The 18,074-nt window shown below is 36.5% G+C and overlaps 1 protein-coding gene across 3 annotated transcripts in view; it reads right to left on the bottom strand.

Annotated features, from left to right (window-relative positions):
- The window catches only part of LOC149537618 (protein SABRE-like), a 264,963-nt gene that overhangs the window by 212,326 nt on the left and 34,563 nt on the right, over positions 1-18,074 (bottom strand). For 2 of the 3 annotated variants that reach the window (XM_089798989.1, XM_089798990.1), the window contains exons 5-7: positions 16,590-16,824; positions 16,001-16,171; positions 15,740-15,817 (exon numbers count right to left, since the gene is read on the bottom strand). In XM_089798989.1, coding sequence (XP_089655115.1) covers positions 15,740-15,817; positions 16,001-16,171; positions 16,590-16,824 — 484 coding nt within the window. The remainder of the gene's footprint in view (positions 1-15,739; positions 15,818-16,000; positions 16,172-16,589; positions 16,825-18,074) is intronic. The other variant, XM_089798991.1, reaches the window with a different exon arrangement.

The following is an 18,074-nucleotide window of genomic DNA, read 5'->3' as shown; positions in this document are numbered from 1 at the left end:
ATATATACTCTTTATATTATATAAAGAAACCTTGAAGCAATTAATAATATCAATTTCTGCCGCCACCTTAACATAGAAGACTTTATATATGTATCTGTTCGATATGTTTAAGGAAGCCGGCAAGACCTCTGATTTATAGAAGAGGGGGGGGGAAGTGCTAGAGGATGTGACCCTACAAACGTCCTTTCATCCAACTAACACATTAATCAAGGCAAGTTTGGCAGATAAAACAAAGCCCAGTCAACGCAGGATTAACAACCAACCCACAGTTTCATATGACATATCCCAACAATCGTGGCATGAAAGACATACACCCGATCATAAGCGGGTAGGAAGAGATATGACTTAACCCAATACTAATATCATACTCCCGTGACATAAATGCTTTCATATTACCGCTGACATGAGAATCATACACAATCACCGACAGACTATTAACATAGATATACGAATGTCATAACAAGTTATTTGAAGGAGAATATACATATGCTTTGATTTATAAATATAATTTATCATATGATTAACTATAAATCATTATGAGAAAAAATATGTGTGTGTGTGTGTGTGTGTGTGTGTGTGTGTGTTCATACAATTTTATATATATATGTATTCTATAACATTTATATCAAAGAATTGTCCTTTTTATGTTTACACCTTGTGTTTTAACCAACTGAAGCTATAAAACATTAACAATTATCATTAGAAAAAATTGATCAACACAGTCAACCATTGGATTTTGTATATGGATAACACAATGTATTGGTTTTGCATCACTGATGTGTTACGCTACTCTACATCTACTCAATATTACTCAAAGCTATTTCCGTCATCGTGGATAATTAATCCCAAATAGAAAGTATATATAGAAAATTGTAAAATATGATCTTGGTTCTAATTTTACAAACCAGTAATAGTCTAAGAATTTATTTGCTATTTCTAACATGACTAGGAAACATGTAGAATGGCACTCAACGCTTTGATAACTTGTAATGTACTGATGACAAAAGGAACAGTCGTACATTTACTATAATCCCATTAATTATTTTTCTCACTCACTCATACAGCACGATGCTTTTGTTTGTACGGTCACCCCTTACCCGCATGTGGTTGGGTCTATAAGGTCCCTTGGCTCCACCACTCGTATGCTCACTCTAAACAGCGAAGGTTATCTCTATGTGGTAACTTTCATATGCAAGCTCCCTCTCCTGTATGATTTACCAAGATTCTATACGGTGCAAAACCTGTATGAACTTTGTCGTATGACAAGATTTAATTGTATAATATTTTCTCCATGGACCAAAACATTATTATCATCAACATTATAGGTTGTATATTATTGCTATCAACATAATTCATGTAATAGCAGCTGCAATGATTCACCAAGAATAGAGTGTATATTAATGTCTGACAAAAGACTTCACAAATCTGCAATGTAACACGGGGAATCGCACCCCCCACCAAACCTCGAAGTACCCGTCCCCGAGACATCCCCACACCAGATGCTTGAGTACCCAAGTACCCCCACCTCTGCCATTCTGCAACCATGTCACCCTTGGGATGGGTACTTTAATTTCTATTTGAATTTTGATTTTTGAATGTTACTATTGGGTATGTAATATCTTACTGTGTTGAATGTTCAATAGTTCTAGCTCATGTTCCAATTTTGCTATACACAATTATTATGTTCTACTGAAACATCATTTCATAACTAGCATTTCAATATCTATGTGTATACTATACAACAACCTCTCCCTGGCCCGTCCTCTCCTTGCCAACGTACGCCTGTCATCCCCCAACCATCCCGAAAATGAGGTCCATTTTCCTTGCGTCTTGAAAACTCATCCCGACGTACCCTAGTACTAGGCTAACACTGCAAATCTAGGGCTATAGGCAAAATAGGGTGAGACGTGAGTCCCATTGAAACTACAAATTCCAAAGTAGAGAGGATCTTGCACCTACGAAACGATAGACAATGCAGACTTCCAACTAGAATCGCAAATACATGGTAACATAGAATTCACCATGTCTTCCTACAACATGAAACACGACCGTATAAAGAGCTCCACAAGTTTTTCCAAAGGGTTACAAGCAGGCCAACATTAGTAATTTATTACTTTTTATTTTATAATTAAATTAATTAACAAAAGGATCCTTGGGATATTAAATTTAGGACCACTTAAACCAATTAACTTAATTGAATCATTAGTATATTTTGGGAACATTACAACCCTCCAAGTCCTAAAAGTACTTGCCCTCAAGCAATTGCAAACACAGATGCTCCAAGATCTTCTCAGACTCCCATGTGGCATCTTCAACTAGTATAATTTTCAAGCAGACCAAGTACTCTCTAATAATACGTGACCTTAGCTTCGTTTCTCTGACACCAATGATCTCTATAAGCCTCAATGAAAGTTTTCCTTGGTCAATAGGGGGGAGTTCCAAGAAAACTATGACACGCTAACCAATTGCCTTCTTGAGCCATGAAACGTGAAATACATTGTAAATCTAACTTTCTTCTGAAAGCTCCAACTCGTAGGCAACTTCTCCCACTTTCTAAAACACTCAGTATGGTTTGTAGAGGCAAGGCTTCAACTTCTCCGCACCACTTTTCTTTAAAGAAGATTGTTTGTATGGTTGTAGTCGGATGCAGACTGAATCTCCTACTTTAAAACTATGCTCAGCCCTGTGCTTACTGACATATATATTATTTTGATTCTAAGTCATTAGTAGGTTATCTCCTTGAGAGAACGAAGGCTATTCAAACGCTCCTGAAACTAGCCCTCGCTCCATACCTATTGCCTAATGCATAATCCACAAGTAAAGAAGCCTCAATATCATAAAGTGCCTTGAATGATGAAATACTTATTGACTTGTGGCGGGTAGTGTTGTAATATTGCTTCACAAAGTGAACCCAATGGATCCACGCTTTATATTGTGCTTCAACATTGTTCCTTAGCTAGCCCTTTGACCACTTATTCACAATCTTTGTTTGACCATTCGTCACAAATGGTAGCTCATACTCACTGACAACTAGCCCTTCGACCACTTATTCGCAATCTTTTGATTGACCGTCTGTCGTGAGTGATAGCTCATACTCACTAACAACTCCATACCTGCCAAGAGAAAAAGTTCCATTCGGAAAGTGTTGAGGAAACAACTATCCCCATTGCTAACTATGTTCTGTGGAAGGCCATGCAAGCAGTACCTCTCGGAAAAACAACTTTTCCGCTTGAGCTTGCCTGAAATCCCATGGGAATGACAAAGAAATGGGCATTATTGGTCAAATGGTCCACCAGGACATAAATGTAATCCTTCCCTTGCACCCTGGGCAGCCCTACGATGAAGTTAATCAACATTCTTTCCCATCTATCCAGTTGAATCGAGTACGGGAATGGGTACATGTGTACATGGGTACAAAATGCTGGTATGAGCTAGGTACAAGTACGTCCATGTGTGTGTGTGTGTGCTGCTAAAAACATAACAACAATAATACCAATATATGTGTTGCTAAAAGTAATTTAGAATTCACATACCAATACACATGCTAGCAGCTAAACAAGACCATTACACATTCCAGACTTTGAAACATACTAATTTAAACTGAAATTCAGTTTTCGATATCAAAAACATCGAACTAGTCTCATGATTAATAGTCATTGTTCAAAATAAAAATAACACTAGAAATCATTAATCAGCTCACTAATCAGCACACCATATGGGTTATCATCAATATCAGCATTGACATGACATGATTGAACCCCGTTGTTACTTGCACTAAAATTATGTCGGCTACTTGACTCCTCCAATGTTAAATATTGTGCAACAATCAAAAGATCCAAGTCAGTACGCTTTGGTTCTACATACACAACTTTGCTGCCCCTTCCTTGTACTCATTATTTCTGTGAGTAAGAAGGCGCAAGTTAGAGTGCACATAGATTAAATCCTCAACTTGGCTTGATGCCAACCGATTGCGCTTCACTAAATAGATGGAGTATGTACTCCAATTTCATTCAGCTGAAGATGAACTAGCAACCTATTGAAGCAAAGGATGATCTCATTGGAGTCTCTAAAATTGAAGTAAATCAAATGAGTTTAAATTTGTTAATTTCAAATTGACAACCAGATTTAGAGAGTAGACAAATTCATGAACTTAATTGTGATAGAACTTTGATTGCAACAATTTGGAGGTGGCAATTTGTGGTCATTGAGATAAAACACCAAGAGTGAGCATCCTTCCTATAATTGTCACAAAGACCAACAGGAGTATGACCAATGGATGATGCAAAATAAGAAAATTCACTTGTAACTGCATCTTCCATTTCAATATCAGCGAGTTTGATAACAGCTTTCCTAAAGCCTTCACCTACTTTTGCATCACGATATGGTGGCACCCTTGTTGGAATAGCAAGAATCTCTTCACTATAGTATTTGGGACTCAATGAGAAGGCAAGAAGATAGAGTGGAGGGATCATTTTGTTCCATCGCTCAACACATAGTGGCTGCACCTCTTTAAAGAAGCTTTCTTCAAGGTTTTGCTCTTTCACATTTATGATGTATCTCATATTCTCAATCATTTGAGTTATTCATCATAAAGCTCCCCCGAGCATGCCTTATCCATGTCAATAAAGTGTATCATAACTAGGATGGACTCTGTGAAACTAAGAAGGTATTACAAAATTCGTTGCTTGACATTTGTTGCCCTCTCAATACTAGACTACCTCCATATGTTCCATTGTTGGCTGATCACCATACAAGAAAGTGCCTCTCGAACATTCGCAAGCCGTCTCAAGACAACTATATTTAATGTGAACCTAGTCTCAGCAACCTATTTGATAATTTTCAAAAAAAAAGTGATTAAAAATAAAGAATGTGTATACACACACAAATATATAATTTTGCTTAAGTAAATCACTAAAGTAAAACATAAAAAATTGAGTGTTTCAAATTTGAATTACCTTCAATTGCTCTAACCGTAAGAATGATTTTAAAATAGCTTGCAAGAAGTGATGGTTTCTTATGAACATTTGGATCTCTTGAGCTTTCATCATACACTTCTTTAATCCTAGCTATTTTAGTACCCAACTTCTATTGCATGAGGTTGAGTGAATGCATGATACAAAGTGTCCAAAATATATGTGGGAATCATGTCTCAACCAAAGTTCCAAGAATCGCTAGTTTGGCGATTCAATTCAACTTGGGCGATTTTTCATGAGTCGTGAATTAGATCAACCAATTTTTTCTCATGAATCCCCTGAATTGTCAATTCATGCGATTCATGTAAAAAATCACCTGAATTGGCCGTGCGGCAGGGCATAAAGTGGACTTATTTTTTTATAAAACACATGTTTTTTTTGTTTTCTTTTTAGCCTTTCCTCTTTGTTTTAACCCTAAAGGGCCTTCTAATTGTTAAGCATGAATAAAAGTGAGTTTCAAAAAGTGAGAGAGAAGAAGAGAAAAGAAAAACCACAGGTTTCCAACCAGCAAGAAGGAAGAGCACCGAAGAGATCAAAAGTCCATCTAGGGAGGCCATAAATTGCATTGGGAGCATTAAAGAGCCAATAGCAACACTCCTCAACTCATTTGCAAGAGGTAAGTGCTAATTTTTTTTTGCATGTTAGTGTATTATGCATTTTTTGTTAATTTTTTTTAGTTTTCACTTGCAAATCTTGAATGTTTTTTAATTTTACTAAATTGCAAACTAGGGATTGTTGTTTTGTAGCTTTTGTTTATTAGTTTCAAACTTTGAAGTTTTACTTGAATTTTCTTATTGCAGCAGCCCTTTGCTTTGATTTTTCGCAATGGGTAAAAAAAATGAATGTTGAAAATATAACGAAAAGTTTTCTAGAAGAAACAAATTTCAAATGAAATGTATGTTTTGTAAAGAAATAAATTCTGGTGGTATTTATAGATTCAAATACCACATTGCTGCTATACCTGGACATGATATTACAATTTGCATTCAACAAACTGTTGAGGCAAAATACACTTGTTTAGTGGCATTGGAAAAATATGAACAAGAGGAATTGAATAAAAAAATGCAACTTGAAGGGTTAAGGGCTATTGGCTCCCATGCTCCCATAGCCACATCTGCATCTGCATCTGCATCAACTTCCGCATCCATAGGTTGTATTGGAGAGGGTTCTTCCAAGCCTCCTTTTTGTTCTAGTTCTAGTGCTCATGTGAGTGCTAGTGCTAATTGGTTTTATACTGAGATTGAGTCCAACTCCAACCTATTGCAGCCTAGAGAGCAAAAAAACAAATTGGATAGTTACTTTGTGCCCCGCACTACTCCTGGCTCACAACCCACACTTGAGGGCATGGGTTTGAACAAGGAAATTCATGATGCTGCCAGAAAAGAGATTTGCAAATTTTGGTACTTTTCCAACATTTCTTTTGCTGCAACCAGGTAATTGATTCTTTTTTCTTTGTTTTATTTAAGGTTAAACTTATAGTAGAATTTTAATTATATCTACTTGTTTTATGATTCATTGATTAATCATAGATTCACTTTACAAGCTTACATAATGATTTGACATCTAAATTTCTAATCATAATCTATTTGTGATAGGGCTCCTTATTGGCAAAACATGATAGATGTAGTTGCTATTTGTGGTCCGGGGTTTAAAGCCCCAACTGAGGCTGAGTTGAGTGGATATCTCTTGGATGAAATGGTAAAGGGTATGAAGGTTGAGCTTGAGGAGCATCGAAAGGAGTGGATCGAAAAGGCTTGTGCCGTCATGATTGATGGTTGGATAGATAGGAGGAATAGAACACTCCTCAATATTCTTGTTTCCTATGGAAGTGATTGATCATTGTACTTTCCTACATACATAACTGTGAATTGTGATTGAATATTTCAAATTTTGATTTGTTGATTGCTAATTTGTTGATGATCCATTATAATTCATTGTTTTCTAGGATATACCATGTTCTTCAAATCCATTGATGCTTCCACTCATATAAAAAATGTCACATACTTATGTGAGGTTATTGAGGAAGTTATAGCAGAGGTGGGGGAACATGTGGTGCAAGTGGTGATGGATAATGCAGCAAGTTATGTTGCTGTAGGAAAACTTTTAACTTTTCAAGTTTTGAAAATAAATTTATTTGAATTTTGATATTTTTCTTATTCTAAGTTTACTAAGTTCTAACATGTTTGAATTTCTAATTAACTTAAAATTGTTGTAGGTAAACTTTTGATCGAGAGGCACCCCACCATATTTTGGTCTCCTTGTGCGGCACACTACATTGACCTCATGTTGGAAGAAATTGACAAGTTTGAGTGGGTCAAATCATGTGTTGAAAGGGCAAAAAATATATGCAAGTTTATTTATAATCATTCATTCATCCTTAGCACAATGAGGAAGTACACAAGAGGCAAGGAGTTAGCTCATCCATGCATCACGATGTTTGCCTCGAATTTCATCACACTGCATTCCTTGTTGACATCGAAGGGCAATTTGAGGAGCATGTTTGTTGGGCGGGAGTGGATTTCATCTTCCTATGCTACAACCACTGCAGGGGTAGATGTGGTGAATTGCATCTTTGATGATGATGGTTTTTGGAAACCCGCTAAAGAAATCCTTAAGGTAAATTTATTGCAATTTAACATTTAGTATTTTACTATTTAGTATTTAATTTTTAATATTTAATTGTTTAATGATTTAGTTTTACTTTAAGTTAGATTATTTTATATTTAGGTTTTGACTCAAATATTTTTTTAACATTATATGCAGCTCACTGAGCCCCTTGTATCTCTCCTACGAAGTGTTGATAGGGAGAAGCCCTCTATGGGCTATGTATATCAGGGCATGGATAGGGCCAAGGAGACCATTAGAGTTCAATATCCAGGAGTGCAAAAGAAGTATCCCCTATTTGGGATATCATTGATAGGAGATGGCAAAATCAGCTCCACCAACCCATCCATACAGCGGCTTACTTTATGAATCCAACATTTCGTTCCATCCTGACTTCAAGGTGAAAGAGGAGGTTCTCACCGACTTATATACAGTGATCCAGAGGTTCAGTACTGATGAGGATAGCGCAACTACAACCATTGAGCTTGACAAGTTCAATAATAAAGAAAGGCCACTTTTCTCTGGTAGGATGGCAATAGATGCTCAGACAACAATACAGCCAGGTAAAAGTTAACTAATATATTCATGAATCTAAAGTTTATGACTTATAAGTTGTGCATTTTAATTGTTGATTATGTAATTTTAAAATTGTAAATGAGACTAATTGTTTTTGTTTTCCCTTATTTCAAATAGATGGTAGCAAATGTTTGGGCCCACAACCCCAAAACTTCAAAAAAATGCCATCCATATTCTGAGTCGGTCAAGCAGCACTTTTAGATGTGAGCACAGTCGGTCCATGTTTGAGCACATCCACTCGAAGAGGAGAAATAGGTTGACTCTACAAAAGTTGAATGATCTTGTCTTTGTTCATTACAACCTCCATCTTAGGAACAAACAGATTTTGGGCGCTAACTCCTCTCCAATCATTCTGGAGGAGACTGATCTATAATCAGAGTGGCTCATTGAGGCTATGGATCCAGTCTTCACTAAGGAAGACCATGAGTGGGTTGACCAGGTGGATAGAGAGGCTGAGGCTGTGGCCATGGTAGAGGAGGCAGCTAGAGCACGTTCAAGCACTAGTAGACGCACATGCACATGCACAGACACAGGTCGTAGTGATATTGTTCGTAAGCCCATCTTACATGTAGGGGATATGGTTTGGTAGTCCTCTAGGACCTACCTTAGACGCCTTTCTACTAGGCAAACTGGATACTCAAGAGGCTAAGACTGAGGCTACGACCAAGCTTGAGGATGATGATGAGGCTTGAGTTGGAGCCTTGTTTTTTCATTTTGTTTACAGATATTGATAGACATATGTTTCATGGAACTTCATCTTAGATTCTTACATACATTTATGATTTGATGTCTTATGGATCTTTATCTTACATACATTTTATGATTTGAATCACTATGATCATATGATTTCTATTTACTTAAGCTACAGCCTACAATTTACATTTTACATGTAACATAGTTACGTATGTGATGAATTTATCATTTATGTTCCATGTTTATGTATCTTAACTTCTATTTGATGATGTTATAGGGTGTTTAAGTTATATTCAATAAAGGGTGCATGAAATAAGTTTTAAATTGTTAAAAATCTCTAAATTTAAAGGGTTTTTTTTTTAATTTGTCAATTCATAGCCGATTCATGGGCCATTCACGATTTGATTCGGCCTTGCCGATTCCGATCCAATTCCGATTCTCATTACTTTGGGCTCAACTAACATACTAGCTGCTCTACAGTTCTTTGCATTGTCCGTTACAACCTGGACAACATTTTGAGGACCTACTTCATTAATGCATTGTATGAGAATGTTAGCTATAAATTGTGCATCCTTCAATTAGCCCTCACAATCAATAGCTTTTAGAAACATTGCCCCTTTAGGGGACATTGCAATCACATAAATTAAGAGTCTGTTTTTTGCATCCTTCCACCCATCAAAAATAAAGGATACACTTGTTTCTTTCCATGAGGCCTTAATATGAGCTAGTGAAGTTTCTATAATTTTTATTCATTCCCTAGTACGAAGCCCTGAAGGTAGCATTTCGACAACTTAGTTTCCCATTTTTTATCAAATATTAGCAAAGGTGAAGTAACTTTGCAAGCAAAGTATGCTCGGATTTTTTTTTTTCCTATAGGATATAAGGTACTCTGTATATCCCACCATGGGTGAATTGTTAAGTTCCCTCAAAATCTTCTCCTTCATCTCTGATTCCAATACCATATAGATTTTATCTTTGTAGTAGATGATATCATCAACCACCTTGTACCTATCATCTTGTATATGACCATCCATCAACTAGCTTTTAGAGATGTTCTTGTGGTACTCGAACAACAAATGAGCCTTCCAATTTGCCAAAATCTGTGATAGTGGATGTCTGGCAAGTCTCCTTGTCAGCCACTATATTCTTCTTCCTCTTCACCTGCACAATATCAAAATCATATGCTTCAAATTTTCTCACCCATTCCTATTGTTGCCCATTCATGTTCTTTTGCTCCAGGAAACATCTCAAATTGTTGTGGTGTCTCCTCACAACTAATAATGCTCCAACGAGGTATTGTCAAGACTTGGTCAATGCATGCATCATGGTAAGGTTCTTCTCATCATAGATAAGTACAGTCTTTCAGTTCTCAAGGGTTTTCAACTTTCAAACACGATGGGGTGACAATCTTGTATTAACACCGCTACATCGCCTTCTCCAATGCATCGCACTCCAAGGCGAAGGGTCAAGTGAAGACTAGTAGTGCCAAAACTAGACATGTATTCATGACAACAATTTTTCGAAGGCTTGTCGTGCTTGCTCATCCAAAAGGAAAGCCCCCCTCTTTGTCAGGCCTGTCAGTGATGCTCCTAGCTGCGATTTCCCAAATCTTTTGTAGTAACTGCACAATTTGAAGAACCCATGTAATTCTGTGAGTATCCTACGTGTGGACCAATCACAAATTGCCTGAAACTTTTCTTGATGCATGTAAACCCCTCTGGCATTGATGAAATATCCCAAGTATAAAATTTATGTCAACCCAAACTCACACTTAGACCTTGTCACATGTCATGTCCCCATTTTGGAGGCAATTTGATTTAATTAATTTAATTAATTAGGTTATCCAAAATAATGAATATTTTATGAGGATGACTAATTAATTATTTTAATTAAATAAATAAGTGGTATTAAGTTAATTATTTATAAAGTTATCAAATAAATAAATATTAAAAGGTAACTTTATATTTAATTAATTTAATAAAGTGACTTGAATTATAAAATATTTTATAAAGTCACTTAATAGATAAAACAAAATAATGTTCTAGAAGCTTCTGGAGAAAGTGGAGGAAAAAGAATAAATAGGCACCCCGGGCTTCATTCTAATCATCCAGATTTGTTGTTGTTGATGTTGATGTTTGTTGATGTGCATTGTGGAGCCTAGGGTTTCTACAGTAGTCACAACTGGCCATTGAGAACGAAAACTCTCAATTGGTACGCAATTTTGAGGGTGTGAAATATCACTTGAATTATTGCAGCTGGGAGGAAGATACTTCAGTCTTCTATTTGTGCTACATTGAGAAAAAATATTTCAGTTCGAAAAAGCAATTCGAAAAAGCAGGCCGAAAAGCAGTTCGAAAAAGCAAGCCGAAAAAGCAGTTCGGAAAAGGCAGGCCGAAAAAGCAATCCGAAAAAAGTAGGCCGAAAAAGCAGAACCGAAAAAGCAATCCGAAAAAGCAAATTCGAAAAAGCAAAAAAAATTATTACAGCCATTTACAATCAGAGGCAACAGCTAGAGACGCACGACTTGGGCACTTGAGGAGGTTATTTTCTGTTCAGTGGTATTGTAATACATCTATTCTCTAAGGCGACTTCATATGCTAGGTCTGATGTGTATTTTCATAGTTGTCTTTCACTATAGAGTGCTGTTGTAATTGTCATTTCCTATCAGACCTATCATTCATTAATAGATACATCATTCATTTTTACATTCCTCACAATGGTATCAGCAATCCATGGCTTTAGTTGTATTTAATCATGCATGTGATTAGCGTACTGCTGTAAGGGAGTATTGAAGTTAGATATTTAGTATTGCATTAGTTTTCATTGGCAGCCGTAGGTGCATATTACTTTACCAGCAATCATCATATTTTGATATCTTTGTAAATGCCAAGAGTCTTGGCTAACTTAGTATGAATATTGTATTGGATACTCATTCTCAATTAAGGAGATACAATTGCTGGTCATTAATAGTTGTCTTTGAGCGTTAATATATCATTTTTTATCAGCCAATTAGCTTGCATACCAACTGTTTGTTAAAATACCAATTGGCTGTAGGTGATCATTTTCATGATTAGAACTCATATATGCATTCACTATTGCCAAAATTAGTTGCATATTTATGTTAGGTCATTGTTTAGACAATTTGGAGTCTTTTGTAAGCATTCTCTTTGAGGCAAATCCAAACAAGAATCACTGCAGCAATCTGAAAAGTTATATCAATCAGAGGACCCTTGCTTGCAAAGTGTTTGACGAAATGTCAAACAACTTAAGTATAAAGATTTTTGGTGTTGGAAGAAGTTATAACCTATTGGGGTTATTACATCACAAACAATGATTGTGACTCCATAATTCCTAATACTTCACCCAAGTGTCTTAGATGCTCCTCCCTTACTGTAAATAAATATGTCCTCAAGGTTCACCAACAAAAACTTACGCAACTGCTTGTTGAATATAAGGTTCATGGAAGACTAGAAAGTGGTTGGAGCATTAGTCCATCAAAATTTGACTAAGAACCTATAGTGTCCATAGTGGCAATAGAAGATTGTCTCTTGTACATCTTTCTCCCTCATGCGGACCTGGGGATACCCAGAATACAGATTGATCTTGGAGAAGTAGACAACTCTATTTAGTTCATCTAAAAATTCACTAACTAGTCTCCTATCCAACATGTTTGTAACCAACACTAACAATCTCTAAAGTTATGTGATGTAATGATCCATTGACCCAATCTTCTTTACTTGAGCCAACTCCTTGATGTTGAGCTCTAGATCCTTCCTTTCTATCAAAGCGGTCTATAAGTCTCTAAAGTTGGCAAATGAAGTGACTAGATAATAACTGAGGGGATCATTCAATGGTGCCACCATTCATGAACGACTCCTTCTAGGTGAAGTGTTGTAAACTTGATATACTCTTCTTCACGCATCGATTTGAGTTGGAAATAGGTATTCTACTTTTTGTACCCATGCCAATGATGTTTTCCCAGATCCATCAAAGGATGATAAATTTAGCTTGTCAATATTCTATCTCATGCCATCATTCTAATGGCCATGTCTCTTATAATATCTCATCACCAAATCCACATAATCCTTGAAGGGAAGCTCTGCTCCAAGTCCAACATCAAACCAGTCTTGCCTAAACTGATCTTGCGTCTCCGAGAAGGTAGGCTCTTGTTCTCCATGTTGTTCAATCCTTTGAAGAAACGTTAGCATCATTGGACATCTGTGGGAACAAAGATTATGAGATCCCTCATTTATAGAATCATCATTGTCCTTATTACGATTTATCAAGGTTGCACAAGGACAGGGGTACTTGGGGTACTTAGGGTACCAATACTGGTACCGGTATGACTATTTTTCATAATAGGGGACCAGAGGTACTTGGGTATGCCAAACTTTACTTTTAATTATACTTTTATATTTATAGAAAATCTGTAATTATGAGTCAATGCAATGGTTTTTCTAAAAAAGAACAGTGATCAAGTGTGCAAAGGTAATGTATTGTTTTCAGTTTCAGATTTGCTATATGTTTATAATAATAATGTATGATAAATGTTTAGATGCATAACAAGAACAGTGATAAAGTTTGAAAATGTAATGTGTTGTTTTCAGTTTCAGATTTGCTATATGTTTGTAATAATAATATATGATAAATGTTTACATGCATGATAGAGAAGGCAGAATTTAAACATGAAAAAGAAGATCATAAATCATATGACAATGGCATATTGCAAATGATAAACTTCTGACTTGAACAGTGATAAAGTTTATTGTTAATCAATATTGTATGAAAGTTCCAAACTGATTAGGTATTGAATTAAGCTTGATAAACAACAAGCTGATATGCAAACAAAAAACTTTTAAAAAACAATCAAAGTCCTTAGCTATGATGCTCTCCACTGAGTACCCGGTACTTGGGATACATGTACCTGGTACTTGGGTACAGGGTTGCGAGTACCAAGGGTGTGGGTACGAGTACCCATGCAACCTTGTGATTTATGTTTGTCCTTCCCTTTGACAAAAGCCGCAGTGCTTTGTTGGTTTGTTGTTTCCCTTTTCCATAAGTCTGACAGAGTTTTTGTCCTCTTGTTGGCTCTCGTAGCAATGTCATCATTTCAATGCTTGATTCCCCCATTCTCGCCACCGATTAGGATCTTGTTCGCATACAACAGTAGATAATAGGGTGGAAAGATCACCAGCTTTAGTAACACTGTAAAATCCTGATGGCAAAAAGGCATGTGGAATACAATTGCTCACCCTGTACAATAAATTTTCGCAGACACTCATACAGCACAATGCTTTCCTTTGTACAGTCACCCCTTACGCGTACCCATTGGGTCCATACGGTCCCTAGGCTCCAGCACCCATATGTTATCACTTCGTACGACAAAGGTTCTCTCTGTCTGGTAACTTATATACAAACACCCTCTCTTGTACAGTTCAGCAAGATTTTGTATAGTGCAACATATGGCAAGATGCAATCGCAGGATATTTTTGCCACTAACTGCCACAATATTATCGACAACAATATAGACTATATATTATTTGCTATCATCACAGTACATGTAACAGCAGCTGCAATGATTCGCCAAGGACAGAGAGCTCGTGTATTTAAATCATAAAGATATCTCTTACGTAAGAGTTGTCTTCAACTGAAGAAATAACACATTTGGTGCTACAGGCAGAATAGGATGAGGACTGACTCCCACTAAAACTGCAAATGCGAGAGTAGGGAGGATCTTGCACCTCGGAAATGGCAGACAATGCGGACTTCAAAAGGGAATTGCATATACATTAGAAGCATAAAAGTTGTCATGTCTTCCTACAATACCAAACACCGCCTTATTAAGAGTTCCAGCAAGTTTCCAGAAAGTGACAAGCAGGCCAACATTCGTAATTTATTACTTTTTAGTTTAGAGTTAAATTCAATAACAAAAGGGTCTGTAACATATTAGGTAAATTTGAGACCACTCTAAATAAATTATTTTAATGGAGTCATTTGAATTTTTAATATCTTGGAACATTACATAATTGATATTAAAAGAAACCCAACCCAATGACATTGTAAATATAAATAACATGCCCTGAAAACTGAGCTGAAATTGAAAGCTAAGGAACACTAGCTTTTGAAGTTATCAACGATTGAACAGTAGGCATTAAGAACAGTACCTATTGAAGTCGCTGACCATTGAAATCAAAGCAATAACTCTAGTCACAAACTTTAAATTTGAACAGTATATGATCTTCTGATAACTGCCTCAGCTAGGCAGAAAGGTTGCAGATTGTAATGACCTTTGATACATTTTTTCTGTGTTATCAGTGTGCTTCACAGTTGATGCTTTGATAACTAATTTGGTTCAAGGCACTCAATGCCATAAATATGCAGTCCCATTAAGTGCATCTCAATTGTTGACCTTAGCAGTGCGATGCTAGTGGTACACAGTTTATAATGAAGTTTTAAAGAAAACCAGTCCATATATTCCAGTTTTTTTCGTAGTGACAGATCACCTGAGCTAAAGAGGTAATTGTTTTATATTGAAATGCAAACTTCATTTCTTCCAAGTTAAAGAAACTGGAAAAAGCTTTTTAACTAATACTAAGGGTGCAATTACAATATACAGTATGGGTAATATATGGACAAACAAGCCAGTTTGACACCGTTTATTGCTTGCCATAGAACTGAAAGCCATACACTATTATTCCAACATCCCCAAGTTCAAGAAGGAAAAAAGTGCAAAAGAATAGTGTTTTGAAATCCAGTTTGAATTTGTAACTTCTACTAAGAAATAAAACATGCCGAACAAATATAGCAAAATGATTAGAGTGCATGATAACTGGGAATTATAAAATTGTCACCCTACTTCAAATGTAAATAGTTGAAGCGAAAAAGAAATTTACCTGCCTTGGAATATCTAAGGATGTTGATACCACAACCTTCAATATTTCCAAAATGGATGTGCTCCCCTCTTTTAGACACTGCAAAGCAGCGCCCCAAAAGACTACATAAATTTACTTGAGAAAAAGGAAAAGGAAACAATAGTCTCAGTTAAATGCATCAACAACACAGTCAAAATACTGATGTATTATAGTAACAGATATTATAGATGTCTCGCTATACATCCTCATCAAACAAGGTAAGAGAGCAATGCAGAAGCTAACATGCATCTCACTGCAGTCAATTTGAATGTCTAAATGTGAAATACTGTCTCCCATCTCCTCAGGAATCTTTGATTTAGTACTTCGTAGCTGAATACCCATTATATTATTCTGAACTCTTAGCCCCTCACTTGAGAAGCAAGTCATGTTCAGCTTTGGCAAACTGAAGCTAACCTTCCAAAAAATAACATGCAAAATTGTTAACTATATTGCCCGTCACAAGCTTCCTAAACAGAAGCACTGATGTTTACTAATAACAAAGGAACAAATTACTCAATCTGGCATAACAATTAAAAAGCAAAAATGTATCAATAAGCCATTGTCTTGAATGAAACAAAGATGCACAATTACAGAAGAACTTTACTCCAGTTATATGTGTGCTAGCTACAGAACTATCACCAAAAATTAACTACAGAATAATAAATGTAAATGCATATGTTATGGACCAATCAGCATTATCATCATTTCCATGAACATAAACAACTGTATTAATTACTAGTACATTCCTCCAGACAGAAAAATATTAGCACACTTACAGAGAAATATGAAACAATCCTGAATGTTTATTTTGCACAATGATTAGTACACTTACTTTTTCAGGGAATGCCAACACGTATTTTTCAGCAGATGACATGGGGAAACTTTCTTCTGCTGTTGAAATTTTTGGAGATTCCAAATTTTCTGTGCGTTCAGGATTGAAATCTTTGCTTGCATTACTATCTTCTGTAGATTCCTTAGCAGGCTTTTTCATATTGAATACATCCTCACTTAAATTCACCAGCACTTCTCCACATGTTCCTTCAACATGTTTGATGGCCACTCCATCCCTGGAACCACATAATGAACAATTAGAATGTTTAGAATACAGTACTTCAGTTTTCGAGTTACTGCTGATGCATTAAAATGAAGTATATCAAAGCTTGTGAGCATAAGTTATCTTTCTTAAATCCTAGAATCCTAGATGTCATCAATAAGTCATAATATCATCTAGCATTACATTGCATGACCACTAATCTGCAAATGGTGATGAGCAGTTGTCAAGCTCTTCCCTTGTACCAATAGCTAGGGGGTTCCATATAGGCCAATGGGGAGCTTGTATATCTCCTTTATGTAAGTCTTAAGCATGTTGGTGCCATCAACATGACACGTAATAGGATTTGGCATCCCTAAATGGTTGTCAGTCTAACACAATGTAACACTAGTACTGGAGTACGTCGGGACAGCGAGACGAGTTTCCAGGATGCGAGAAAAATGGGCGTCATTTTCAGAACGGCGGGGGGAAGGCTAGGGGACAATGGCAAGGGGAGGATGGGGCAGGGAGGGGTATTATATAGTGTACATATAGAACTTGAAATACTAGTTATGAAATGATGTTTCGGTAAAACATACCAAATTAAAATACTTGAACATAGCAAAATTGCAACATGAACTAGAACCATTGAACATTCAACATAGTTACATCCTACATACCCAATAGTAACATTCAAAAATCAAAATTCAAATAGAAAATCAAGTACCCATCCCACCGGCAGCATGGTTGCAGAATGGCAAAGGTGGGGGTACTTGGGTACTCAAGTACCCAGTGCGGGGACATCTTGGGGATGGCTACCTCGAGGTTTGGGAGGGAGTTGTAAGTCCCCACATTACGCTAGTCTAACAATTAATTGCCCTCCTGCCATTGATCCCAAAACCCCATTTCACCATAGGTGGGGCTTCTAGCTTTATGTGCACACACATGCTCACACCTATGGTGATATTATTGGTGCAGGAATTTGTGTTGGGATATTCAGAAAACATGCCTAACTCTTAGGTCACTTGAATAGCAAGCTATAACATTACTCATTGAGTTAGACCATCATGCAGGGTGTGCAAGGCCCCAAAATACCAGAGCTCTTGGATGTTTAAGATTGCGCTAACAATGAGATCAATAGTTTATTTCAAAAGAACACACCTTGCATCTTCCATGTGTTCCCCTATATCACTAAGATTATTGAATTCAATGTCTACAAGCTCAAGCGATGACATCATTAAGGGTATCTAACATACCCACAGATCACCAAGGAGTTGACAATAATGT

This window comes from Cupressus sempervirens, chromosome 9 (assembly GCF_028749045.1).
Source record: "Cupressus sempervirens isolate cs-2001-9-10 chromosome 9, ASM2874904v1, whole genome shotgun sequence".
Lineage (NCBI taxonomy): Eukaryota > Viridiplantae > Streptophyta > Pinopsida > Cupressales > Cupressaceae > Cupressus > Cupressus sempervirens.
The sequence above is the reverse complement of the archived record's forward strand: the minus strand, read 5'-3'. Positions and strand labels throughout refer to the sequence as shown.